Raw genomic sequence first — 27,814 nt, forward strand, 5'->3', positions numbered from 1 at the left:
GGGGGGCGGCGCTGGCGGCGGCCGCTGCGGGCCCGCCCGCATGGAGCCCGCGCCGGGGGAGCCGGCGGCCGCCCGGATGGTGGCGTAGGGCCCGCACTGCCGGCCCCGCAGCATGGCGAGCTGCCTGCCGCCCTGCGTGATCGACGGCGGCACCGGGTGAGTGCGGGCAGGGGAGACCGGCTGCCGGTCCCCGTGCTGGGGACGGGGGGGGTGTCTCCGCGCCGCGCCCCTCCGCCGCCTCCCGCTGCCGGCGAGCGCTCCTCCCGTGTGTCCCGGTGGCCTCTCGGCTTGCTGAGGGTTTCTCTCCCCTCCGGCCTTCAGCGGGCTGGTGCCCATCGCTCTCGTCCTCCCTCTGCCCCTCCTGCCCTTCCATCCCGCCCGAGCACGGAGCGGGGCAGCCCTGCCGTGTCCCCGCCGTGCGTGTTTCTGTGTGCCCTCTTCGCCTCTCGGGACCCGTTTTCGTTGATGTGCTCTGGCTGTGAAGTATTGCATGATGCAAGCGCTAAAATTGGGGACGGCTGGTTTCGGAAGGGGAGAGGAGCCCGGAGCCCGCACTGGGAGCGGTCCAGGGGCGATACCTGGGAAGGCTCACGGAGGTGCCCGGGCCGGGGGCAATCCTGGCGGTGCCTGCCTGGACACAGAGCCCAGCGAGCCCAGCTCCCTGCCCCGGGCCGCTCGCAGTGCGGGCTCCTGCCTCCTCTCCCTGTTTGAAACCAGCCGTCCCCAATTTCAGCATTTTCGGCTGAGCTGGGAGCGCGCTGCCTTGCTCCAGTGATGCGCTCCGTCGTTGGGTCATCCCTTCACCTTGCTCGGATCAGTGTGAGATTTATTTCGTACTTAACCAAAGCACAAGTTTTGTAACTCGAGTCTTTGATGGCAGAAGTGACTCCGAATTGCAGAGGCTGTTTCAGGGAGGCGTTTCAGGAGCGGGTCTGTCCTACCTCTCTGTGCTAGAGAAGACCTGAATGGATGTTCAGCATCCAGTCCTGCTGTGCCTTAGCGGGGGAGGTGTCAGGGGGAGCTGTAATTCAGCTATAATACTGAATCTGCGGTGTGCTTTTGCTAATACCTTTCATTTGGCCCAGCACTTACAGACAGCTCTGAGGAGAGGAAGTGAAGCACCGGTCCATGAGTAACTATTTGTGCAGTAGCTTTACTTGTCAGACTGGGTCTCACTGATTGCATTAATTCAGCCTTTCCTCTGCAGGCAATTTGCAACACTATTTTATTCTCTTTAATACTTGGGAAGTTATCTTTAAAATTTCCTGAACTGAACAATCTTTAAAAAACCAAACCCCAAACTAATCCAACCAAATGAAGAAACCCCAATCCCTAGGTAACCACAGGAAGCACTTTCCAGTGCTGTGGTGCCACATTGCCTTCTCCTGAAAAAGTGTGTCACATTTTGAAATGTGTCTACATTAAACTATCGTGGAAGTTTTAGAAATCTTTGCCTGTTTCTGCTTATACCTTAGCTTACCGGAAACCAGCTGTGTTCCCTCGGTGGGGAATACTGGAGTTCACAGCTGGAGACTTTAGAAGTAGAATAGAGACCAGGTTCTACCTTGTGTCTAATTCTGCTTGTTCTTTCAATACTTCTTGGTAGTTTCCCAGGTTTCTTCTGTATATTTGCTGAAGATATTGTAAGTATCTTTTCTCCACGGATCTGTTGATATTACAGGACTACTACTTGATAGTTTAGAGAGAAATAGGAGGTCTAGGTGGATCCTTAAAAAAGGGTGCGGTACAAACTGTAAAACTGAGAAAATGCATTAAATACCAAAGCTGCCTTTTGCAGGAGACTCCCTTGGCTTTCAGTTTGTGGAGTAATTCCAGTGTTACGCTAGCAGTAGATATTGCTGGCCAAAAGTTACACAAAATAAATAAGGACAAGACATTGCTTATTGTGCCCTTTCAAAGAAATAATAATTGAAGTAGAATTTCTAACATCTGTTTAGTGCTTGCATGGGTAAAGCTGATGGGTTTTGTAGGAGAGGGACATATATTGTTGTGTTTCAGGAAGAGTTTGAATAGTTCCCAAGTGATGTACATTTCTTTTTCAATGCCTCCAAGTGATCTTGACTCACAGGACACAACATATCTCTGCTGGTGGGACTTGTGCTTGGCTATATTGTAGGGCACTCAAAAATGGAAGATGTTTCAGCAAAGAGACTAGTGAATGTGAAATAAGTTGTCTTGCAGAATTCAGGATGGAATGAGTCTGAACAAAGCAGCCAGAAGAAGTAGCTTGACTCATTGATACGCAGTCTCTGGAATTTTCCTCTGTGTGGGCTGAAAACCTTCTTATTGTTAGAATGAATCTACTTTGGGTTACAAGCTTCAAACAATTCATTCAAATTATTCATGAAAGGACTGTCAGATGAAAAATTGGGAAGAGCATAGCAGAAGGGGCAAGGTATATGCAGACATGCACTGTGGGACATTGTGTGTACAAAATACACTTTTCTACTTAAATCTCTGGTACTGAATGAGGTGTTCTCTCCAGCCACTAATCCACCATTTTTCATGTAAGAAGTTTGTTAAAAGAATGGTTTTGTTGTTGTTTTGTGCATAAAGAGGCTGGCTTAATTTACTGTAATTTGCAGCCACATGCCTCGGTCCTGTAAATGCCAGAATTCCTCAAAAAAAGTAAAAACAGTATAAAAATAGTCACAGACCTCCAGTGAGAAACATATTTTTTTAGCAGGACAGGATAATGTTCCTTTAGTCTTTTGAATGTAGATGACTTGAATTTCCTTTGCCATAAACTGCTCACTCTTTATTCACAAATCTTGCAGAAATAGTTAATAATTTGCTATACTCTTTTCCATTAGTATTTGCAAATGATGACATAGTGCAGTTTTGATGCACTACATCTTGATTTTCTCTGCGTGAGATTCTCCTCGTGATCAGTTTACACATTGCTGTCACTCTTGTTGAGAAGGGCATGCTATTTTTAGTTCCTTAGGGCTACCAGGCCTTTTTGTCTTGCTGTTTTAAATAGCTTTAGACTTCATAACTAGTTTTATTAATTGGCATTTAGCTGTGGGACATCAGAACAGTAGTAGGTGGGTGAGCAAAACAAAGGTATCTTAAAATACCCCTATTCAGTGTATTTGTAGATGCTGAGGAGTGCTTCTGGTTTGGGTGTATTTTATTGAAGCCATTCCTTTTTAGTAAAGAGAAAGTACTTTGGCAAAGTCTTACAGATGAGTTTAGAGGTAAATACTTGATTTCTGGGAGAAGTGAGCTGGACTGGGTCTTAAAACTTGAAGCTTAATGTGGTTTTTTTTGATGATGTTGCTATTAAAGATAGCTGGAGCCTCAGAACATGCTATGTTTCCCCTCTCTTACTATATTTCTGAACAGGCATTATTGTAATTGCTGTTCTGGGTCTAAGGAGCTTGAGTTAATTAACTCTTGTTTATAATCACAGGTTTCAGTCCTGCAAAGTGCTAGACTGTCTCAAGAAACCCAATGGCTCTACTGTACTCTTTATTCTTATAGTGGCTGCTGGTGCTCTTGGGTAAATTGTGCAGACAAAATAGATTTTCTTTTTCTATTTGATATTTTCTCCTTCATGTCTTCATTCCCATCCCTTGATTTCAAAAGTGCTTTTCCAAATCTTCATGAAGAACTCGTGTTGCAAGTTCCTCAGACATGCTTGTAATAATGATAATAGAGTCTGCTCTGGCAGCCTGGCATCACAGGTGTTCTGGCAGCAGTAGCCTGGTTATTCAGCCTCTTAGCTGTCAGGGAAAGTGTTCTATTTACAGAGGCTATTTGTTTGTTTACAGGACTTTCTCAAAGCATTCTGCTATTTTTAGTCACTTCGTATTTATCTTTTCAGAGGTTTTTTTTTTGTATCAATGTAACACATTGTTTTAAAGATGTGGACCAAAAAAGCAATAGGGGTGATCAAATGCTAAAATAGTTGCATTTGGGCTTTGCTCTTTTGCGTACTTGTACAGAGAAAAATTGGATGTCATGTGTTTTCAGAAGGATAAAGCAACTGTTTGAGTTTGTGATTTGTTCTGATGCTTTGGGAAGAATTTTCCTAAGCATATCTCTTCTCTCTAAAGTGGTTAAGGGCGCAGCATCTGCTTCCAAGTGCAGTCCATTTGTATATTTTTGGAGGCAATTCTCGGTGTAAGTTCTTCCATCTTTCCATCTTGGTGGGACCTCAGAAGAGAACAGGGTTAGGATGACCAATCTTCATGCAAAGGTTTGTGAAACTGGTTTGTGTACGAACTCGTCACCTGGTCAAAACAGGATGAAAGAGACCACGCTATTTTTAGAAGTTGCTTGTTTCAACAACATGTAATTTCCAGAGATTTAAAACAAAATGTGTAGTCCTCCAAATCTCCTTGCGTGAAATAGCCTTAGTCTATTGGATCAGTTTTCTGCTAATTTTTAGTGCAGTATCCTATATTTTGGCCTGTTTCCAGTAGGTTCCTCTCTCACTGGCAATAAATTGCTGCTTTTAATGAAATTAAGTTGGAATACTGATTATCTCCACATTCCGCTACAGCTGTCTCTGTAATTTTACAGATCACAAGATGTTGCATTACCATTAGTCTGCTAGGCTGTAACCCAGGAGAAAGAAAACTATGTTTTAGTTGCTTAAATACTCATTGGAGAAGGGACTGGAGACCAGGTACCCTCTGTAACTGTAATGTCCAGAGCCTTTCCAGTCAGTAAATATTTAAATATCATGTATGAAAGGGAGTATTTTCTGTAGGAGGTGCTGGAAATGGGTCACCTAAACACTTTAATGTACCCTTGAAAGGTGGAATGAGTTTGGGTCCTGCTGGGCGCAACAGAGATCTGGGACCAAGTCTGCCACGTCCTGAGGCTCCTAGATAGCAAAGAGCTGCACAACTGCATAATCTGTTTTCCTTCTCTTCCTGAGTGGTCTTGGGAGAAATTTTGAGTTTCCCTTCCATTTAGTTTTGTCAGAAATACCTAAAATGTGGCTGCTTGTTCCAGTCTGTCTCTTGTTTGATCCCAAGTAGGTTTTTTTTTTTTTAAAGCAGATTTTGTTTTTCTGCTTATTTGCTTCACCATTGAACTGAGAATTTAGTTATTCTCTTTGTTTTAGTATTAGTCTTTCATGGATTAATGACATGCAATAGAAGTCTTTCCATATGTTACCTTCTGTGAGATTAATTCTTTGAAGAGAATTTTTTCATTATACTGACAAATAAACTTATTTGGTAGTTTTTTAGCAGGAGAATTAACCCAGGTTAAAAATGAATCTGTAAAATACTGAGCTGTAGGGGTTTTGGTAACTTTACAAGTTCCCCTGGTAGGGGGATCTGATCCATTCTGGAGAGGGAAGATGAAGCTCCTGCAGACTGGTAGCCCAAATTGACTTTTGCAGAGTGTTTTCTTTTTTTAGTACTGTGAGTGGGTGCGAGTTTAGCATGTGTGTTGAGGGGGGAAAAGATGGCAAACTGAACTCACCTCTTGGCCAGACTTTAGTTTAAGAAATAAGTTCTGGTTAGACTGCAGAAACTTTTTAATTTATTCATGCACACAGATATATAAAAATTGTATTAAAAGTATATATATGCAATTATATGTATGTGTATGTAGATATTGTCTTTTGTTTTTGTCACTGAGGCTTGAAAGGCTTTTTTTCATGATGTTTCTGCCTATTTGTCATTTCTAAGTCTTGAAACTAGGTCTTTTGAACAAATAAAAATATTTTCCTTGGTTTTCATTATGTTCATTTAGTCATGATTCATTTCAGAGAGAGAAATAAGAGGAAGTGGCCTGTACTGGTCTTGAATCCCAGTGGAACTCCTGTTGTTGCTTGTTATGTTTTAACAATATTCCCTAGGTGGGCCTCATTCTAAAATGTGGAGAATCTATGCAATAATAATCATAAAAAGAATTTTTACTAGTAATGTTCTTCTTTACAGTCAGTCTAATTTAACATCCTGATTATATTTTTCTGAGAGCCACAGCAAGTGTGCATAAACAATTTGGATTAGACTGGAAGCATATGTCTATAATGATGATTAAAAACCCAACAAACCCTTGCCTACAAAACACAGTCCTTGTCTTTTTAGCCTTGGGGGAATGGCTTTTTAACTATTGTTTGAAGTCTATTAAAGCTATAGCTTTGAAGAGAAGTTGAAATATAAATATTTAAGTCCAAGGTCATTGATAATTCAATTTAGATTAATTCCTTTATCTAAGAAAACTGTGATCCTTAATGAGTATTTTTATACCCAGTACTCTGTAAAGAGGAGCCTACTTTTCAAGCTGCTAATGAAGATGCAAAGTTCTGCTTTGGCCATGGCGTAATGTTATTTGCAAATATTGAGAGTAGGATGCAGACAAAGACTTTAAATCCACTTTAGGACCTAGACTGGGATTGGTCTCACTTAAGAATATCATGGGTTTACATTTTTTGCCTAAAAATTATGTGAACAGTGCTGATTCCCTCAAATCCTGCTGCTGCTGTACTTCTGTTTCAAGCTAATGGCAGTACTCAAGAATGACATCAGTCTCTGCAAGCATTCAATCAATTTTGTTGGATTGATTTTTCTTTTAACAGTTTCTCATGTGGGTTTTGTTGTCATTGTGGGGTTGTTTTGGTTTTTTTTCCCCCTAGGAAGTAGAGCTGTTTTTCATAGTCTTGGATGTTAATTATTTCTAGTTGCTAAAGACCTGGTGTAGCTTGTGGCCACTAACACCTGTAGAAATTCTTACATTTTATGTGAAAATTTCTTTACTTTTTTCCCCCCCTTCTTTCCTCTCAAGCCTTTAATTGTTAAAATAGATCTTATATGTATATTGAAAGAAATGATCAATGCTTTGTACCATCTTCTGCCCATTTCTAAAGCATTTCATCAGTGCAGGCTTGCTTTGGTGTAGTATTTGTTTTATCACACACAGATAATATACCTGTGACAAAGTGAGTGGTTTGTTCTGGAAGGGAATTGTATGAGGATTGTAACAAGAGTTCTCTCCTGTGGTTTATGCTTGTGACACTGTATTATTTATTTTTTTTCCTGTATTTGAGAATATTAAACAAATATGTAAAGTCTAGGGATCTCTTTGGTCATTGTAGCTGTAGGGTAAAATCTGCATGGGCCTAATTTTTCCCGACGCGTGCAATGTGACCTGCCTGTCCTTTGTCATAGCTGGTCAACAAGATGGAAAAAGTAAGAATTGAGTTTTCAGACTTGATAGTTCTGAATAACACTAGCAAAATTTGTAAGCTGAAGTTGTCTCAAAAATAATATATTTACCACCTAAAGTATTTACCACTTTGAGTTTTCTTTTCAGCAGGATGGTCCTTGAAAGCATAACCCAGAAAATGTGGACATGGCGTGTGATGCATGTTTCACCTTCACTTTAAGAAGTGGAGTGAATTGAAAGTAGTTTTTTCTTTATGTTTTTGCATCTGATGACCTGGTGATATTTTTTTTTTCCCTAGGTATACGAAGCTTGGCTATGCAGGCAATACAGAACCTCAGTTCATTATCCCATCATGTGAGTTGATTATTTTTGTCCCTCCAAATTGCAACATACACTGCTGTCACTGAGCACTTTGAGGATTAAATGACATGCTTCCAACTCCCAACTCAGCCCTCACAGTCCCGTGTCCATCTGGGAAGTGATATTCATCCTGTTAGCATCCTTGGCTGGAGTGTAGCTAAACAGAGCTCCTTGTCTGCAGTTAGCTAGGACTGTTGCTCATTAAACCAGCTCTTGGTTGCTGTGACAAAGATGAAGAGGACTCCAGTCCAATTTCCTTTTTATCTCCATTATTTTTTGGCCAGGACTCTTGAGCAGACAGAATGCAATTTACCTCCTGTCTACCTGACACCATGGTTACAGCCTGGATAATCTCGGGGAAGGCTCCCAATCAAATTAAGTACTAAAGTGCAGGTGGTGTCTGCCTTATTTACATTGTCTGGGACTGTAGACAGTTTAATATTCAAAAAAGTTGTTCCTATTAGAAAATGTTCCTTTTGGGTGTGTGTTTACCAATTAAAATGTTCTTGCATATTTGACATGCTTTTGTTGAACAGATTTACTCTTTAATTTTTTTGTGTGTGTTAAACTTGTTTAAAATGTTACACTTTTCTGGTGTTCTTGATTTTAATTGACATCCTAATAGTTTTTCTGAAATGTTGTGTGTATATATATAAATAGTAGTACTGACTATGTATTTACATCTATAATGGCATCTGTTACCTCCATTTATGTTAAACACTGCTTTTTACTTTTTGTTAACTTTGCCAATTAACTGCTTATTAATGCATCTAGACTACCTTGTAGCTACTCATGGGAGAAAGTATGAAGATAAGGAAGTTATAAAGGTAATTGGTGGCTAAAGAAGTGAAGGGGACACAGTTCTTCACCAGGTGTAACTGCAGTAGTCCTTACAGTCTCACTATTTTAAGTATTGTAAAATTTGAAACCTAAACCACTGGTAAAGATTTAAATGTCTTATGTTAAAGAAGTGGGATAGGAGGGATCTCCTGTGAATTTGCTATAACTCCTGTTTTATACAACTATAAACCTGCTGGGGGGTAGATATTTTTCCAAAAGAATTGTTTGCCTGTGAGTCATTTTTTGGTGCTAGTAGTATTTGATGTGTTTGTGGATGATGCTCGCCTACTCTGCATTTTCTGCTATATGTTATTTAGACCCTGATTCTGACCTATTAAAAGAAAACTATATAAATAAGGTTATGTTTTAGCAGTACTTCATTCCTTTATTATTTTTAGCTTGCCCCAGATTTGATTTTTGCTGTCTCATCTTCTTGCCTACAGCAGCCATCATCTAATAATTTTATTGATAGTTGAAGGCTGCTAATGGGAAGCATAAGTGTCTCCAGAGATTTCTCTGTAGCCCTGCAAATTGATTTCTCCCCTCCCTCTTTTCCTCTTTCTCACCAACCAGGATAATGACTCCAATACTTATTTTTCAATACACAGTTTATTTTCTACTTCTCTTGTGCTCTTTGTCTTTATTCTAGAGTTGGAACTCAGAAAATCGTGTTGCTTACTGGAATGCTGCACTTGTACAGGTTTAGTGACTGCTGTAGTGTGTAACAAAATGCATTTTCAGTATTTTTGGTGAATTATTAGGTACAATAATGAGGGATGGATGACCAGAATCTTGCAGGATGCAGTGAGAATGAACTCAGCTCTATTGGCTTGTCAGTAGATCACTTACATGATTTCTACTTTTTATATCCCAATTTTTACTTCTGGAAAAGAATCCTTAAGTAAATAAACATTCATCACTTGGTGTTTAGCTGTTTCCATTTTGTTTTGATTTGTTTTTTGGGTTTATTTTAAGGTATTGCAATCCGAGAGTCAGCCAAAGTGGGGGACCAGGCTCAGAGAAGGGTAATGAAAGGTGTTGATGATCTGGACTTTTTCATAGGAGATGAAGCCATAGATAAACCTACCTATGCTACAAAGGTGAGCATTCAGGAGACTTTGACAGCCTTTTCCAACTCTCAGATTTTTATGATAAAGTGTTCTAGGACTTCTGGTTAGCCATTCAAAACACGTTTGCATTTTTTGTAAAGTATTTTTATTGCTTTTTAAGAACTGCATGATTTGGTTCATGGCTTTACCCTTTTTTAGCTATCTGTTTTACTAGTGCTGTCTTGTGTGATTGGTGTTTGTGTAAATATTCATTGATACAGTGCAGCTGTTCAGTTTTCAAAATTCTGAGTTATTAAAATAGTCATATACACTGAATATTTAAATTCTTGCTGAAAGTGTACCCTTTTAACATGGCATACAAACTGGGAAATGTGTTGGAGACTTTTGCTTCAGGGAAAGTCACAATTGTTTTGTGAAGGGCTGTCTTCAATGCAGCTTTTCTGTGAATCATATTTTCCATACCCTAGTAAAGGACTTCTTGTACTTAGAAAGCATTACTGGCTTATGAACTATGTGGAAAAAAATCATATTTTATACATCCTTCTGTGTTACTTAAATGTCAGCTGTGTTCTTAACGTTGAACAAAATGTAAACATCATCCCTGCCAGAAATTTTAGGTGAAAAATATATAGCCTATATGGTCTTTATTTCTTTTTATAATATGGAAAGGCATATTGAAGCCAAGAATCTCAACTTTTTAAGTGATAAAATTTATACAAAAAGAAGTTAAAACACAGTTCTGCAACAGACTAACAGGAGTTGACTCTGGATTCTGGCTGCTGGTCCTGCAGGGTAGAATTGGGCTCGGAAGTACCTGGGAGCAGGAGGTAAATTTGAGTTGTGCCTCTGAATTAAAGTCAGGATGGGTTTGATGAGACTCCAGAGGTGAGGTGTCAGACTGTTCCTGTTGCTGGGTTTCTTTGTCCTTGCGTGATCCAGTGTTGACAAGTTCTGCTCTTGCAGTGGCCTATCCGACATGGAATTGTTGAGGACTGGGATCTCATGGAGAGGTTCATGGAACAAGTCATTTTTAAGTACCTTCGAGCTGAGCCTGAGGATCACTATTTTTTAATGGTGAGTCTATGAGGCCTGGTAAGGAAATAGTTTTGTAAGAGGAAAACTAAATACCATTCCAAGCACAAGGAGCTCTGCTGGAAGATTTTTCTCTGTATGTCTTATTTTTCTAGTAATGACAGAGTTTGGGTTGGGAGGAGAAAACTAATCTTTAAAGCTGCATTATAACTATATTCTGTTAATTCTGTGATGCAGGCTACTGCAGGTCAGCTATTGCTTTTGAAAAGCATCAAACACTGTTCAAATTCTGTTTGAAATTTTTTATTTTGAGTTCACTGAGGATTTTAAAAGTTTGATTAGCTTGATACCGAACTAATCAAGGCAGGATCCTATCGAGGTGCTTTTCCAAAACTCTTTGTTTTTGCAGACAGAGCCTCCACTGAACACACCAGAAAACAGAGAATATCTTGCAGAAATCATGTTTGAATCATTTAACATCCCAGGACTTTACATTGCTGTGCAGGTGAACAAAGTGAATGCGTTCTTCTAAAGTAGAAAACAACTGCAATGTTTTGGTCTTTTGTAGGCACGTATGTAAAATGTTTGAAACGGTACTTTTTGGGAGTGTAAATTAGAACACTCTGCCTGCTTCTAAATATAAACTCTCTGTGCTGTAGGCAGTGTTGGCCTTAGCTGCCTCCTGGACGTCACGGCAGGTTGGGGAGCGGACTCTGACTGGAATTGTCATCGACAGTGGTGACGGAGTGACCCACGTGATCCCCGTGGTAAGGAGCAGGATGCACTTTGAAATCAGCACTGCTTTGGACAGGGTTTGTTTACTATAACTTTAAATAAGAAGCACCAAATGAAACCTTATTTTTAAAGTTTTAGTGTTGGCTGGGACTTCTTTCTTTGCAAAAGTGTGTATTCCATTATGTATTAATTCAGCTTGCAGACTACAGGAAAGTCACAGTAAGGAACTATCAATCCAACTTTTAAAAGGCTATTTCTGTGTAAAAGCTTACCTTCTATTACTGTGATGCCTCAGTTCTCTTAAATATCAATGATTATCATGGGTTCATGTCTCCTGCATGCCGACAGCGTCTGACAAGAAATGTCCTAACTTTTTTGGGCTGTGCCTAACTTTTTTGAGTTGTGCCTCTGAGTTAAAGAGGCACCCTGAATTTTGACTGTTTAATATATCTGGTAATGTGTCCTTTTTAGATTATTTATTGTATTTTATTGTTTCCACTCTGCTTATGTGGAAACAAGTACAAATTTATATAAATACCTGATCTTATACATGATCAATCTCATCAGTTCAGTTATGTGAAGATAATACAGAGTTATCTGTGCATAATGACATCTGTTGATGTCATTTTGTGTATTTTTTGGACTACACTGTGTCCTTGAATGATCAAGTATACTATAAATGAAAATTTGATTCCCTTTAACTTCATCTTGCATTTTGGTGTTAACTTGATCTTCTCAGTGTTTTGTCATACATGCCGTGCTGAAAACAAACAGCATTTACTATGTGAAACTCTGAAAAGTGTAAAAAAAAAGCAAGGGAAGAAATAATGTGGCTCAGCAATATCAGTGTTTTCAGTAAATGCATTCTAAAAAAATCAGCAAGTAGATTTCTTATTTTTATTGTGCTTATTGTAAGATCCTATTTCTATTTGAGTTCTCTATTCCTATGTGATTTTTCTTGTCTGAGAAATTTAATTTTATACTTTTTTCTAATCATTTTTCACTCTCAAACAGAACACAGGTAGTTTATTTATGTTACGTTTGCTTTTCTGATGCTACCATGAGGGAACCATTGGATCTGACTAATATGTACAGATCTGACTGATATGTTTATCATTTGTGTTTCTCTTAGATAGTCAGTATCTGTTTGAATGTGGTAGTCAAGGTCTTTAAATAAAAGTGATACTCACTTTGCAGCTGGGTGCACATTTTTAGAATGATTTTACAGTTTCAAGATTTTACTTTTAATAGAAAATCAGAGTATTATAAAAATGAATGTTAATTGTTGATACACAGTAAGTTTTCCCCTTAAATATGTCTTTTCCTCTCCTACATAGGCAGAAGGCTATGTAATTGGAAGTTGCATCAAACATATTCCTATTGCAGGTAGAGATATTACTTACTTTATTCAACAGCTTCTAAGGGAAAGGGAGGTAGGAATTCCTCCTGAACAATCTCTGGAGACAGCAAAAGCCATAAAGGTACATCCTCCTTTATCTCTTAATAAATACATAGTAAATCTCCGTGAGATAATTTTTTTGCTCTAGCAAGTTGCCAGTGGCTCTCTTAAAAAGGCAGATGTAGGCAGTGTATTATAATTACACCAGCTTCTGGTGGTTTATCCAATCAAGTGTGGGGGAAGGAGAAAGAGGAAGAAAATACTCATGTTAGGCTGTTTGGAGTGAGTATGTTCCGCAGCTTAAATCAGCATTTCAACTTGGAGTTGTTTAAAATTTGCTTTGTAATAGAATTAAAAAAAAAAAAAGTAAAAAAAAAAAAAGTAGGGTGATTGTGTAGGCCTGCTCTTGCAGTGAAAGCTTGCCCTTGAAATTCTTTATTGTCACAGACCTACTGTGATGTTGGTGATGTTTTCATTTTGGGAGAGGCAAATGTAGCTGAGTCAGCGTGTGCAGCCCTTTGGAAGCAAATGGGCCTCGTGCCTTATGGAGCTGAGGCTGATTTGGGTGAGGAAGTCCCTTGAACAGCTCCATCTGTAAAAATGCTCACGTTTTTCTTTTCTGGTTGTGTTGCACTTTAATCGACTGATGTACCAATGATTTCAGCTATTTTTAACACCTGGTGTTTCTCCACAGGAGAAATACTGTTACATTTGCCCCGACATAGTGAAGGAATTTGCCAAGTACGACGGGGACTCTCGCAGGTGGATCAAACAGTACACGGGCATCAACGCCATCAACAAAACCAAGTTTGTTATAGATGTTGGTTACGAGAGGTTCCTCGGGCCAGAAATCTTCTTCCATCCCGAGGTAAGAGCAGGGAATAGCCGTGCTCAGTTGTGCCATTCCCGGTGCCTGGGCGCCATCCCGTGGCAGTGAGGGGCCAGTGAGTCTCCTGAACACGAGCCAGGTGCACTCACAGGTAACGTCAGCACAGCAGAAAAGTGTTTTTGTGATGTCCAGTCTAACGTTTAAAACGTCTTGTTCTGTTCCTATAAAGGCAATCTGAACTTGAGAGGTAATTGTTTCATTTCACAGTTTTTGTATAGCATTTTTCTCTTTCTTTCAGCATCACTTTAAACAAGTCTGCCTTTATTCTTTGTATGCTGCCAATCCCTTTGGGCACTACGAAGCATGGCCTTGATGATATTCTAAATATTGGATACAGACTTTATATACTGAGTCAATTTGTAAGGCATGGGTGATAAATTTATCCTTGAAGGAGGTCTATTGAAATCTCTCTTGGTGGGGTCATAAGTAGTATGTACAGTTCTGGGAAAGATTACTGTACCTCACCTCTCTGATTTTTGATAGTTCAGTTTGAGTGAGTTTCAGGATATGTTGAGGGGAAGGAGTCAGGTTTAAATACAGGTCCTCTCCATTCCTGCACACTTAGTTGAACTTATTCAGGCACCCATAGTCTGCAATACTGTTGAAAAATTTTATTAAAATCCATATCAACACTGGTGAAGTTTCCCTTTTTCTACCCTCCTCCTTGGAAGACTATTAAAAAGCTTCTCTCTGCCACCTTTTGTCTGAATTCCACCTTTAATCTTCTGTGGTCAGTTTGTAGCCATCTGATCTTCTGCCTGTACTAAATCTCTGGGCTAAATAGTTTTTCTTCCCTGCTGTTTACCAATGTGATTCAGCAGGGAAGCACTGAATGCCATGTCAGATGTAATTTCAAGAGTTTCTCTTTCCATAGTCTCTAAAAATACTGTTGGGAATGGGATAAAGAACCAATTTCCATTTTTTTCATTTCTTGGTAGTTTCTTGACTCTGTATTGAAAAAACCATCCAAACCTGAACTGACTTCCTAGACAAGAAGAATATAATAGATGATGTGTACTGCATCCAAAGAGAATTTCTTGTTGTGTTTCATTAACTCCTCACTTGAAAGGGTAGCAGCTTAGCTAGGTAAAAAGTGCCTTTGGTAAAGCTGTCTTGTAATCTTTTCCTATTTTCAGTTTACAGAATTTGTTCTGAAGTCTTTAATACTCCTGAAGTTAGGTCTTGGGGTTTGTGGCTATCCAAACTATTTCTCTACTTTTTAAATTAGAGATTTTATTGGCCATTCTCCAACCATATTGTATGGGCTGGCAGACTGCAATTTTGCATTCAGTTCTGTTGTCCCTGTTCTGGGATGATGTTATACCCTTCCTCTCATTTCTACTTTTTCCTTTTTCCCTGCTGTTTTATCAATGTCTTTATGGAGAGCTCAGGAATCTTCAGGCTGTAGTTCATTCAGATGAAAACTCCGTGTGCAGCAGCTTCTCTTTTGGTTTATGTGGCTTCATTTTTTTGCTTCTTGCATGATTAATTCTTACTGTGGAAATTAGTTTGAATTTTTGGGAAGTGCCCCCACCATTCTTAGGGCTCCTGAGCTCCAAGCCAATTTCCTTTGCTAATTTTCTCTCAATTTAGTGTGTACTTGCTATGCTTGGCTGTTGTTATTGGTTCATCCATGTAGATACCTCATCTTGTTTTGAATTTAAATGCCACATACTTCTACACAAAAGCTTATAATATACCTACAATAATACATTATTATGTATCAGTAATTAATTTAATTTTTTGGAGTTTAACTCTGAAAGGAAAAAAAAACATGGGCTATTACCAGTTCTTTACTTTAAAGCTTATGTTAAGTTTTAAGTGGAAAATTTCCACTAGACTGTTTTCTAGCATTAGCAGCTCTTGACTCTCTAGTTTTATAAATGCAGAAATTTATGCTAGCACTGTGTTCATGTTTGCATTGATGGGGGCTTTCACTCAAAATCTTAGACTATTTATGCTTTTTTGAACATTAGATATTTCCTGGGCTTGGGAAAAGAAATCTGACTTTTTGTTGGGAATTTAACTGCAGTATTTTAGTAGCATTAAAATCTTTTTGCAGAGAAGCATTCTGATTTGCCCACTGGTGTTTCTAATCTCACTTGAAAGGAAAGGCAGGACCTCAGTGAATGGTAACAGTGTGTTTAATATTGCAGGAAAACTCAAACTCATCTTGCAGGCAATAAAAGTGCATAGTTCATAAATTGTACACAGTGAATTTCTGACCGAGGAAGAGAATCTGATTTTCTTAGCAGAAAAAAGAAATTCTCATTTCCCTTGCAGAGAAGTGTTTGTTTTAATGTAGACTAAATGGTGAGCAAGACTTGAAACTCGCTCTTGTCCCCTATTATAAAATCTCTCCACAGTCTTATTTCTGCCTTTTTAATTTCTCTGTTCTTTGGATGAAAAATCTAATTCCTGTTCTGTTTCCTTTTAGTTTGCTAACCCTGATTTCATGGAATCCATTTCGGATGTAGTGGATGAAGTCATACAGAACTGTCCCATCGATGTCCGGCGGCCATTATATAAGGTATGGCCTTTCTCTTGTAGGACTCAGGTCATTTATTTCAGGAATTGAAATAGGAGTCTCTTCAAGCTAGGTCTTGTAAGCTTTTGGAGATATATTTCACACTCAAGATAGCTCAGCTACTTTACAAGGCATACAATTAGCAGGATGGCTTTTGTGGTGGTGTTGGAAACAAAAAGGTTTTAATAAAAGGCAAAATAACAAAACTCTTTGTAAAGAAAAACCAAGCCAGGTGCAAGAGTTCCTTGCCCCTGGTAAAACACTTCACAAAAACAATTAGTTTCTTTGTTCTCTTCTTTTTCTAATAAATTACTCAAACAAAACTTTTTAGCTCCTATCCAATAACTGTCCTTAAGTTTGAAGTAAAATCTCCCAAATCCTATAAAATGTCTTTTAACCTAATTAACAAAAAACCTTCTAAACTTATTTCCTTTTTAAAAAACAAAAAAAATAATTTTGTCACTCCGTCAACAAAAACCACATTCCTATAAGGAATAAATACCAGCATCGTGGACAGAAGCATGTGCATGTCTACCACTTCCTCCCCGATGAGAAATGTGAACTTTGGATAGAAATTAAACAAAGTGCCACTTCTGAATGGCACAAGATATTTGCTGCTTTTTAGTTTTGAAAGAAAAGTTTCTGTAAAGGCTCAATACATAAGTAAGTATTGTCCCTGAGGAGCTGTGGCAGAGGGATGTTATTTGTATCTGATGTTTGTAATGTGGGTTCTTGTGCATGAAGGACTTTTAGTTTTGCCCATTTTAAGGGTTATTCTGTGGTCTTATCCCTCTCACTACCCTTCTTCCTCTGCCTTATTAAGTAGTGGTTTCCAATATTTTTTTTTCATAGTCTTGTCTTGTACCTGCCCATTGTCTGCAGTTTAGTCAGTACTGTGTCACTTATAAAGTACATGAAAACTGAAAATATTTTAGTTGAGAACAATTAGGCCAGCTTAAACCTGCTTAAACCCAGGGTGTAGTCCTGAGAGTACTTTCAGTTCCCGATTGTTTAAGGAGTGAAAAGTAAGCTACTGACATGCATAGTCCATGGCAAGCTTTGTCTGTATTGGCAGCACATCCCACATCCCATGGTTCCCTTTTTTTCAGCTTGTGCAGGAGCAGTACCCTTTTGGAAATAACCGCATAAAGCTATAGCATGCAGAGATTTGCCTGCTCGTGTAAAAGGTGTTCCTCACCTGGCAGAGTGAGCATTAAGTTCCAGCTAAGTGATGTCTCAGGATAATTTGTAACTATTAAAATTTTACAGTCTCTTCTCCTTGCCTGGTAAACAGTCTCTGTAATCTAGGATGAGATGTAGCACTCCAGAGCAGATCTGTGGGGCAGGATAAAAGGGGAAGTTGAACTACTTAAGAGGTTCATGTGTCAGTTTTGCAGTAGATGTCTTCAATGTCTTCCAGCTTAGGTAGCAGCAGGGTTTAGGAGCCCCTTAGTGTGTGGTTGTTCTTAGGGGTCTCTGCTTTTTATCTGAAAAACCAAAGCTTCCTCAGAGCAACAGATTCTTTGCTTGGTAGGGTAGGGTTTGGTACTGATTAGAAAGTGGTGTTTAAAATTTGAGGTTAAGTTACTTCTGCCTCATCATAATCAGTAGACAGATAACTTTCCCTTGGCTTGCCGCTGATTGAGGCTTTGTTTTTCCTTTTTTCTGTTTTTCATTATACTTGCTTAATTAAAATAAAGCTCCACAATTACCTGTGGAATGTACTGAGAGATGTCAGTAGTTATTAATGGTAATAGCTGCTATCTTCTTTAAGCCAGGTCACTTCAAAGGGATGAGCATCCCTTGTTTTCATTGATAAAACAGTGTATGGATGCAGAAATATTCCACTCATGCTTCTCTCTGAGGTTTATGGTTTATCAGTTTCCCTTGCCCATGGCGCTGAGTGGGGGCCAGCCAAGGGCCTGTGCTTTGGAGCTGAGTTTCCATCAAATGTATTTGGATTCTTCCTCAGTGTTCCTGCAGAAAATACCTAACAGTACCCTTATTGCAAGTTTTATGTGGTATGTAGCCTTTGAATCGTTCCACAACCCATCTTTTGCTGTCCTGTGGTATTTCTGAGTTTTACTGCTAGTATCCCTGTTTCCTGATCTGATCAACATCTCTCTCACAAGGCCAGTTATCTTACCTTGTGTTGATATTTGGACCAGTAGAACCTTGATAAGACTTTAGCCAGATCTGTGACAATCCAGCTTAAAGGGAAGAAAGCATCTAAGATTTGTAAATGCTCACTGGTCAAAAGAAATTGAAAAAGTCAGAGAATCTGAAAGTTTTATTAATAAATTACACACTTGCCATGGAAATTGGTCTTTTAGTCTCTGACCTGCTATCTAAGCACACAGCAATAGGTTTTGCGTAAAGGGGTAGGGTGAAAGGGAAGACAGGAATTAAAGAAGGAGAGATTAATTGAAGAAAGAAAGAAGCACCCCCTGGGCTTGGGGTGGGGGTACCTTTTTATGGAGAGGTTTCTCTGCCCCAAATACAGGTTTCTTGCTTTCCATGTAAATTAGTTACCATGTGCAGTCTGTTCTTTCAGGCCTTTCTGGAAATGGGTTGAAGGGCTTTGGGGACTTTTGGTGGCAGTAATCCCACCCTGTAGTCCGTGCCAACTTCCTCCCACTCATTCCTTGTACTGAGTTGTGGTTTGTTCTCATGGACAGATGCCCTACATGTGCCTGGCCCCTCTTCTCCAGCCAAATCCTGTTCTTCACAGTGTGTTAATACCAGTAGTCCCTGGTTTTTACCAGCAGTTCTTGTCTGCTGTTACCAACAGTCCTTGGTTGGCTCCACAGCCATTTAGCTATTGGTGTTTGAGACATACACATGAGCCCCTTATTTTCTGGGAACTGAGAGCTCAAAAGAATTCCACTTTGAGCTGCTATTTACAGAACCAGTAGAGAGTGAGCTTTAATCATAATACTTTCCCATCCTGGCTACAATTTGGGTTTGTAAGTTTCTTTGAAAGTTCGATAACAAAAACACTATTTCACTTGAGTTTTTATTTGGGCAAGAAAAGAAGTTTCCAAGGCTGTTTGGTAAAAGACAGGTTCTCACTTAACGCCTGTTGGTTCTGGGAATGGACAGTGTTTCTGTTAAGCTCAAGAAGGGCTTACTCCAAGTGCAGTTTGTCAGGGCTGAGGCCTAATGAGCATTTCTCAGATCCCACTGGGGCCTGGAGACGGGGAGATGCACCCCTGAACATCCATTCCACAACTGAAGTCAGCTTCTCTGTGCCTCCACAAGATCCCATAACCTGCAGCTGTTCAATACCAAGCACAAACATTCTTTCCCACATGATGATGAAGCCTTTTTTAATTGTATAATGATTGCCAGCAATGCACTCTCTAATTCCCATGATTACATCATCCTAATGTGATTGCTTGGAAAAACTGATTTGTATTCTCTAACACAGAGTTGAGAGATCTGGATTGCTTGGGATGAATTTCTTTCTGCTGAAAAAGGGAAAAATAGGTAGGGTTTTGAAACCAGGGGACTTGCATTGAAATTTGAAGAAATGAGGTGGGTTTTGGTGGGTCTATTTTTTTTTTCCAAACCCAAAGCTTCACAAAGCTGACTGAAATTTAAAATGAGTGCTCAAATGAAATGAGAAAGGACAGAGGAGATAATTTTTGGGTCTTACAATATGGATGAAACAATTTGGCATCCTGGCTACGTTGATCATTCCTGTGTGTTGAATTCCACTGAAAAATGACCAATCCTGCATGCAGCTAAAAATCCTGTATTTGTGGGGCTCAGTAAGACATTCCATCACCCTTAGTGTTCTCTGGGAACAATGGTGTATAGTCCACCTAGTTCTTTTTTTTTTTTTTTTTTTTTGAGAATTTCTTAGCTTCCTTTTTTTCTTAAAATATTGTTCCACAGCCTTTCCTTGTAATTATAATTATATGGATACATAGTAGGACTGATATCTCAGAAAAGGAGAGAAATTACAGGGAGAGTGCAGTAGCATGATAGCTGCACAAAAATGAGACCCTTCCCCAGATTTCAGGTTCCTGTGAGCACACCAGTAAATTCTGTATGCCTGCTGCACACCCAGCTTGGATCAGTGATGAGCATCTGCCCCTGTGGTACAGCCACAGCAGATGCTGGTGTGGAATGTGTTCAGCACTGGTTGGTATTTAAAAATCCCTTTTCAACCTGAAAGTGCTCTGAAACTTGTCCTAACATTTGTCAGTTAGGACGTGAGATTTTGGCACTTAGTGTCAAAAACCAGTCTCCTCCTGAATGTAGTTATAATAACTTCAGAGGTGGACAAAGGGCTTTGAAAAGTTTTAAAAACTGCTTGCTATCATAATAAACTGTATTTTTTGTTAGTAACAGGTTCAGAAACTATCCCTTTTATTCCGTGCTCTGCTTGATCTTTGTTTTTCCTTATCCCGGGTCTCTCCCCAGGTACTTCCAGAGTTAAATGAGAACAGTATTAACAGTTCTGAGGTCCTTGCCTTTTCCCAGTACAAAGGATAGAAGTGTAGGGTCACAGACTGTTCCAGCAATTGATTTTTTCAACTTTTCTCTGCTGTGTTTTTAGCACAAATACCTGAAAGAAAGAATGTAAGATATATGACATCTGAAGCCAGGTAAATTCTGTGAGAAATACCTCTGAAAGGTCCTAGCCAAGCATGCTTAAGCATTCATGATTCAGATCATACTGAATGTAATGACAACATCCTTGACCTCAGACTTCTTGAGTTGGAAATTCTGCATGAGATGGGGGACCGTAGGATATTGGTAAGTGTGGTGTTTTATTGGAGATGAATTGTCCAGGTTTTCCATGGAAAGACAGGTGCATGGAGAGAAGATTTTGACAAATTGGCTCTTAGCCTTAGTGAAGGTGACTTCTTATCTGGGTGTGCAGCTGTTGTGGACTCGATTAGTCTCTCTCAAAATGAAAACTTAGTGAAATAGTAAAGTCAAGCTCGTTGCTACATTTAAGACTTGGGCTGCCCTTGTTGTGTCAGTGTTCACTGAGCTGGTTAAACTGCTGAGCTCACAAGAGCTCGTCCTCAAACACTGGACAGATCCTGGGTGCAGGGACAACCGGGGTGGTAAAAACCCCCTAACATCACTTCTGACTTCAGTTGCTGGTAAATAGAAACCCTTGGTGTGAGAGCAGCTCCAGCTGCACGGCGTGGTGGGTAGATGGCACTGTAGGACTGGCTTTGCTGATCTGTGCTCCAGCACCACAGAAATTCCCTGTTACTGACCCAGAGCAGACCGGGGAGGCTCTGGGGTGAGGGAAGGGTGGAGAGACTGCCAGGCCATGGCATCTGCTGGTACCATGACAGGACATGGGAAAGGAAGAGCGTTCCTGCTGAATACTGCAGTATTCCTGTGGTATTTTAGTGAAAGCCCCAAGAGATTAACTCTGTTGTTGTAGCACAGGAGTACTGAGGAGAAGCCCTGCTTATTCCTATCACAGCTGTAAATAAATTTGTAAGATTACTCCTGCTAGTTGGTTTAACAATAGCTCAGTGTGTCTGCAGAATTTTCTGGTTCCTTTTGTGTCTGAGGTGTATTTCTGCAGAATGGCACCACCATAAGTCACGCTGAAATCTCTTGCTGTGACTTGAAATGTGAAATGAATGTTAAATTCATGATTTTAAAGAAAAAGAAATTATTTCTTTATTATTAGAAGTAAATGTAATTTTAAAATAGTGTTTCTCACAATAAATGTACTTCTTTGTGCTATATTTATTGTTTGGTATGAACAATATTTATCCTTATACTTTCCATACTGTGTTTGCAAATAGTGCCCTGTTTTAAACAAATTAATGGAGACATGTAGCTTAATTGATTCACTTGCTAATGAAGTGCTTGGCTTCAGCTTATGAACCTTCCTGGTTTTACCCATAATAATTTTTATTAACAGTCATATATTGATCTCATTACATGTCTCTGGTGGTCTGGTCATGTCATGTTAACTTTAATTTAGGCTGTCAGCTGGAAAGAAGGGAAAATGGGATGTGTTGTTCTTACTTGCCGGAAAAGCAGGGGATGCTTTTCAGTTTGGTGCTGCAAAATCTGCTGTGTCCAGCTGAGAGTGTGCTCACACCACAGTGCAGTGTGAAGATGCACAAAGCAGTTCAGCACCTTGTGTTTGGTAGTGCTGAGCTCTTCAGGAGCTAATTTCACTATTCGGAATTTTTATGTGAGCTTGATTTAGTCAGAGATATGCAGGAGCTCAGCTGCTTTGGGTAATTTCATATCTCTGCAGTGTTATATTGTACAGGCATAATACCAGAAATGGTACAAGGAGAAACTCGGTACCACAGAGTTCATAAGCAAAAGGTACAGATGAGAAGGCAGAAATTTCTTGCCAGCCCTCTGAAGTTATCTTGATGATCTTAGAGGTCTTTTCCACCCTTAATGATTCTGTGATTAGTATTCACTCCCTGGTCTCCTTCCAGAAATAGCCTACCTCCATTAATGTGCTTGCTGTGGTTAACTTTTTCAGGTGTGTGGAAGGGCTTTTTCTCTTTTTGCTAAGGGAACACATTCTTTCAAAACAACTTAAATGTTCAGCCAGTTAGTTAAAAAAGTGAAACCAGCTGGAGGTTCTTTCCATCAGCAGGTATGATAATTGGTGTTAGCTGAGAAACATGTGGGCTGCTTGGAGTTCTTAAACCAGCTGAAGTGTGTTTGAGCAAAGTAAGATCAGAAGTCTTCTTTAAAGGAATCAGCTGGAAACAGATACTTAAAGCCTAACTTCTTTGATGTCTTTCTCTGGGAGGCCAGAGTATTCTCTGACAGGCTGAAAACCCAAACATCACTACGAAGCTTTCTCCACATATGTATTTAGCATGCTTTATTTTTATGTTTTTTAAGTAGTTATTGGAATTACTCAGATTTATTCTAGAGAGGATATTTAAGAGGTCAGGGTGGAGGGAGGTAGGTGGTGCCACCTTTTGAGGTTTGCTTTTGTTTTTTTTTAACCTGACCATCTTTTCTCACCTTTATTGTGTCCTTTGTAAGTGGTGGGTGAGGTGTTGGAGGGGTTTGGAATGGATGTGGATTCTGCTTTCATTGTTAGTGGGGAGTACCTGGCTCCTGACCTGACTTGCTGAGTTGAGAACTTGCTGAAGGCTGTATGACCAGTCTTCTGCTAAGGAGTTAGCATGGATTTTGACTGGCACTGACAATAGTGCAGGGAGCAGGGGAACTGTAACTGTGTAATTAAACATCTTCTGAATGCAGTTGGTGTCACCTAGTTACTTATATCCAGAATTTTGCTTAGACTGGCTGGTCCAGGTATGTCAAAATGAGGTGACTCATCTTTTCAACATTTGTATCTTGGTGCTTCTGTTCTCCTTGGGCAATGTTATTGTTGAACTGATTTTGGTGTGTAGAAGTACTTGAATAATCATAATTTGAAGAAGATGGAACTTCTTAGCCTCTAACCCTGGAATTATAACTACGTGGAAAGATCCTCTCAATGATGCTGCTAACTCTGTAGTTACACAAATTGGTCTTGGACGCATTCAAAAAATTATTGTTTGGTTTATTCTGGAATCTATTTTTAGTGATAGCATTGTCCACTTTGTGGAGTATGCTTGAAGTTTAATTTGCTTTGAATAGAATTATTGCTTTCACGTTCTTTGCCAACTTCATTATCTCCAGGTAATATTTTTTGATGACATCTTTTTAATTGCTATTTCATCACTCAGGTTGGTTGTTGTCTTTTTTTTTGCCCGTTAGCAATTTCCTTTTCTCAAGTGGAGTGCATGACCACTTTGATGCAGGGGAAGAGATGTTCTTGTGTATGGGGAGAGTAGGGGGGAATCGTTCCTCCTGCTTTAACTTTAGGATCAGCTGTGATTTCTGGCTCCTTTCCTCTTCTCCTCTTTTCCTTTTGGAAATGTTTCAGTAATGTTATGGGGACTTGTGCTTTTTTTCTTTAAAGCACATCTGCCTTGTTATGCATTCTTTTATACTGTAGGTAATCTGAAGCTGTGAAGAAATGAGTTTTTCCTTCTGTAATGGTTTTATGATGTGCAGGGATTTTTTTTCCTTAGGAAAAACAAACAGCTTTCTTCTCACTTTACAAGGTACAAACAAGATTTCCCTGATTATTTGTTGCTTAAAATCCAAACAGTTCTGCACTCTGCAAGTCTGAACACTTATTATACATATCTTTAACTCTTTAGATCCATGTGCAGGATGAAAACAGTGGGTCAGGAATTCTTTCATTAGGTGCACAGTCTTGGTCTGCAGTGTCAAAAAATGTTACTGAGACATAATCCTTGGACCTGTGTACAATGAACTCCTGATCCAGGTTCCTTGAGGACATGTGTCAAAGGCATATGAGTGGTTTTAGCACTGTGCAAAGGCACATGTGCAGTTTTGTCATGTTGAGTTCTTTTTTCTGATCATGAACTGCATTTTTGCTGCCACTGATGTTATGTTTTAGGGGTCCTGTTTTGAATCCCCCACCTTTGAAATTACTCCTGTGTTAGTCTGGGATGCTGCAACACTATCAGAATTAGGGATGGGAAATTCTAAAATGTCTGTTTAGAATCTAAGTACAAGTCCAGGCTGGAAGGCATTTGGTTCTGCTCTGAAAACTGAGTAATACCAGACAAGGAAGGGAAGAGACATCATACCTTCCTCTGTGCTGCAGTTCTCTGTGAAGGTGTGATGCGTTTTTGAAGAATTCTGGAAATTAAAAAAAAAGGAAATAGAGTTCTAGATGATTCTGTAGATTTGTAGCTATGTAATATGATGAGACTTGAGCCTTACTTAGTGTCAGGGCTAAAACTGCTTGCTGTGAACATCCCCAGAGAAACTTCTTGATATGTAGTGTCTTATTTCTGCTGCTTTGTGTATGTAGAGTACAAGCTTATGTTTTTAAGGGAATCCTCCTTCATAGTAACCCATTCATGCATAGATGTATTTAAAGGGGATAAGTAGGGGAGCCATGAGCTTCCTGTGATTTGGGGCATGCTTAAGGTGTTCTACCTACCTTGTCAGCCTCCTTATGATGCTGAAATTCAAACAGTCACGTCTGCAGTGCTGGCTGTTGGGAAACTTGCTTGAAGATGGATTTACAGAATGTGTCTCTTAATTGCTGCGCAGAATGTGGTCCTCTCAGGAGGCTCCACGATGTTCAGGGACTTTGGACGACGACTGCAAAGGGATTTGAAGAGAGTGGTGGATGCGAGACTGCGGCTCAGCGAGGAGCTCAGTGGTGGTCGGATAAAAGTGAGTGTGTGTTTCAAGTGCATTTATTACGTGACTAGTGACAGAAATCAAGTTGAAAGTTCTCACCTCACTAGTGAAAACATGCTGTAAAGTCAGTAGGATTTGTTTACGTGTTGTTAAAAGCAGTGGTAGCCTTGCAGTATATGACAACTTCATAGGAATCTTAAAATTGCTGTGAGCAATTGCTGTGGTTTTCCTTCTAGGAGATGTGTGAGCCATAGGCAAGAGAGATTTAACTTTGTGTCTATCATAGCAATCATGAAGAGTTTTATAACTTAGTCTCTTAGGGGAAGCATATTTGAGTAATAAGTGATGTGAATGGAGGGTTGAAGGTGTCTGGTTCTGACCATGTTAAGTTTGAAAACCAATTAAATATGAACTGTTTTCCTTAGCCCAAACCAGTGGAAGTTCAAGTGATAACACATCACATGCAGCGTTATGCAGTTTGGTTTGGAGGTTCCATGCTGGCTTCAACAGTAAGTCTTCATCAAAGTTATTCTTAATTTTTATTGCATGTGGGTGTATTTGATCTGAGTACTAAGTTCTAAACTTTTTTGTTGTGATTCCCTAAACATTCTGGAATCCTTACCCAAGTTTTATCTCAGTAAAATTTGTACAGGGCAAATGGGAGCTTTGCTCAAGTAAGGATATCATGAGTTGACATAATTCTAAAGTAGTTTTGATGCTATAGTTCCAATATAGTGCCTTTATTCTTTAAATCAGCATTAGAGATTAGTTAGGACTTCAGGAATATAGAGTCCAAATCAATGGTCTTAAATGCAAGAGAGAAGCAAAGAGAGCAAAATGGGAGCAATTGCTGTCTGCCAAGTGGGATTTCTTACTGCTGTGCTTAAAAGCAGTCTTATGACCAGACAAACTTCCCTTGATTAGTTGTATTCATATCCTAATATTTCTCATTTTTTTTATTTCAAAATGTAATACAATGTCGTAAAGCTGCAATCTCCAAGAATGTGAAGATGTTATTTGTTGGGTTTTCCTACTTATGTTCTTATGCTTTTGGGGGGATCTGTTCTATATTTTTATAGCCAGAGTTTTTCCAAGTATGTCACACCAAGAAGGACTATGAAGAGTATGGCCCTAGTATTTGTCGTCATAATCCAGTTTTTGGAGTCATGTCATAATGCTCATCCAGTGGAAATAAGATCTCCGATACCGTGCTGGTGAAGAAACTCTTGCAGCGCAGAGGAAGGCAGCAGATACTGTAAATACTGAAACAAGATGTGGTTAACTCTGAGCCATTTGGATCACCATTGTGCACTAAAGCACAGCTTACAGCCCCAAGTCATTTCAGTACAAGCCATTTCTCTGCTGACTACTCAGAGCCTTTCCTTCTTTCTTCCTAAATGTGGGGTAATTGAAAATAGGTAAGTTTAGGACGTTGTGCAAATACTACTGAAACTGAATCTAGAAGAATAAGGCAGTGTTTTACTGCTTGTGGAAAGATCTAAACCTTTCCCACTTGTGCCCTGAGTTTGCAATCAAACCTTTAGCAATGGAGCACTAAATACCACATTGCCTTTAGGGGAGCTGGAATGGATACAGGTACCTACCCAAATGGAATAGATTGCAGGATTTGGGACAGTACTTTGTAAATGTAGGTTTTCATATAATTTTGTATTTTATGATATTGGTAGGGTGAATTGATGACTAGTTCTAAGCATGAACAGCTGTCAATGTCATGGAATGGTGTTATGCATTTCTAGGTGTGAGGCATGTATTGGATCAGTGCTGGTATATTTTTTGGGGAAAAAATAAGATGTGTGATAGAAATGGATCTGTTCATGTTTGGATGATGCAAAGTGATTTGCAGTATTGTACGAAGTTTATTATAGCCACTGTTCCTTTGTTTTGAATTTTCTGAAACTGTTTTTTAGGAGATGATGTTTTGTTTTGCTGTTGGTGAGTGGTGGATGACACACAGGCCTTGCACCAGTGAAATAAAAGCTGTTAACATCTTTATGAATGTTTGTGGCAGTCCTGATTTACTCCCCCACTTCATCTCATGGGGTTGGCTTTGCATTTGTATGTCAGTCCATGTGGGACCACATACCCTGAATGTAAAGGGACCTCTGGAGATTTCTGGTCCAGACTCTGTTTTGTGCAGGGCTCACTTCAAAAGCCTCTCTGATTGCTTAGGGCTGGTCAAGTTTCTGTGAAAGGAGGTTCCTGAACACCTGGGCAAGCTGTTCCAGGGCTTAACTATTCTGTTATGGGTACATGTTCTTGTGTTATGGACAGAGCTTTTGTTCTTCTGTGGTTTAAATCTATTAGAGTAGGAAATCCTGCTTGCCCTGTCCTTGCTGATATTTATCCTATCTCTGTCAGCAGAGATTTTATACAGTTTGTGTAGTCCAGCAAGAATTTTGTATGACAAATCAATTTGATTTTAGCATGCATGGAGGGATTGAGGCCAAGCAATTATTTCTTCAGCCTAAGTTAGAAATTAGGCAAAATGAGACTGCAGGATTCAACCCTGCTTCTGAATGCTTTTGAACTTAAAGCTCAGCACTCAGGGGAAGAGCATTGAAGCATAATTTGCTCAATCCTCT

At 39.6% G+C, this 27,814-nt stretch overlaps 1 protein-coding gene across 1 annotated transcript; it reads left to right on the forward strand.

The window, feature by feature from the left end:
- Window positions 1–27,224, forward strand: ACTR3B (actin related protein 3B). The gene is made up of 12 exons (XM_038128188.1): window positions 1–156; window positions 7,454–7,509; window positions 9,331–9,455; window positions 10,389–10,499; window positions 10,867–10,962; window positions 11,117–11,224; window positions 12,530–12,673; window positions 13,286–13,459; window positions 15,918–16,010; window positions 25,119–25,244; window positions 25,637–25,720; window positions 26,291–27,224. Exons 1-12 carry the CDS (start codon window positions 113–115, stop codon window positions 26,384–26,386), a joined length of 1,257 nt encoding a protein of 418 aa, XP_037984116.1. The 5' UTR covers window positions 1–112; the 3' UTR covers window positions 26,387–27,224.
- Window positions 27,225–27,814: the final 590 nt, after the last annotated feature.

This window comes from Motacilla alba, chromosome 2 (assembly GCF_015832195.1).
Source record: "Motacilla alba alba isolate MOTALB_02 chromosome 2, Motacilla_alba_V1.0_pri, whole genome shotgun sequence".
Lineage (NCBI taxonomy): Eukaryota > Metazoa > Chordata > Aves > Passeriformes > Motacillidae > Motacilla > Motacilla alba.

Coding starts and splice junctions, on each gene's coding strand:
- ACTR3B (XM_038128188.1), top strand. CDS start 113: ATGGCGAGCTGCCTGCCGCCCTGCGTGATCGACGGCGGCACCGG. Junction 10,963..11,116: donor GACTTTACATTGCTGTGCAG/GTGAACAAAGTG, acceptor TCTGTGCTGTAG/GCAGTGTTGGCCTTAGCTGC. Junction 12,674..13,285: donor AGACAGCAAAAGCCATAAAG/GTACATCCTCCT, acceptor GTTTCTCCACAG/GAGAAATACTGTTACATTTG.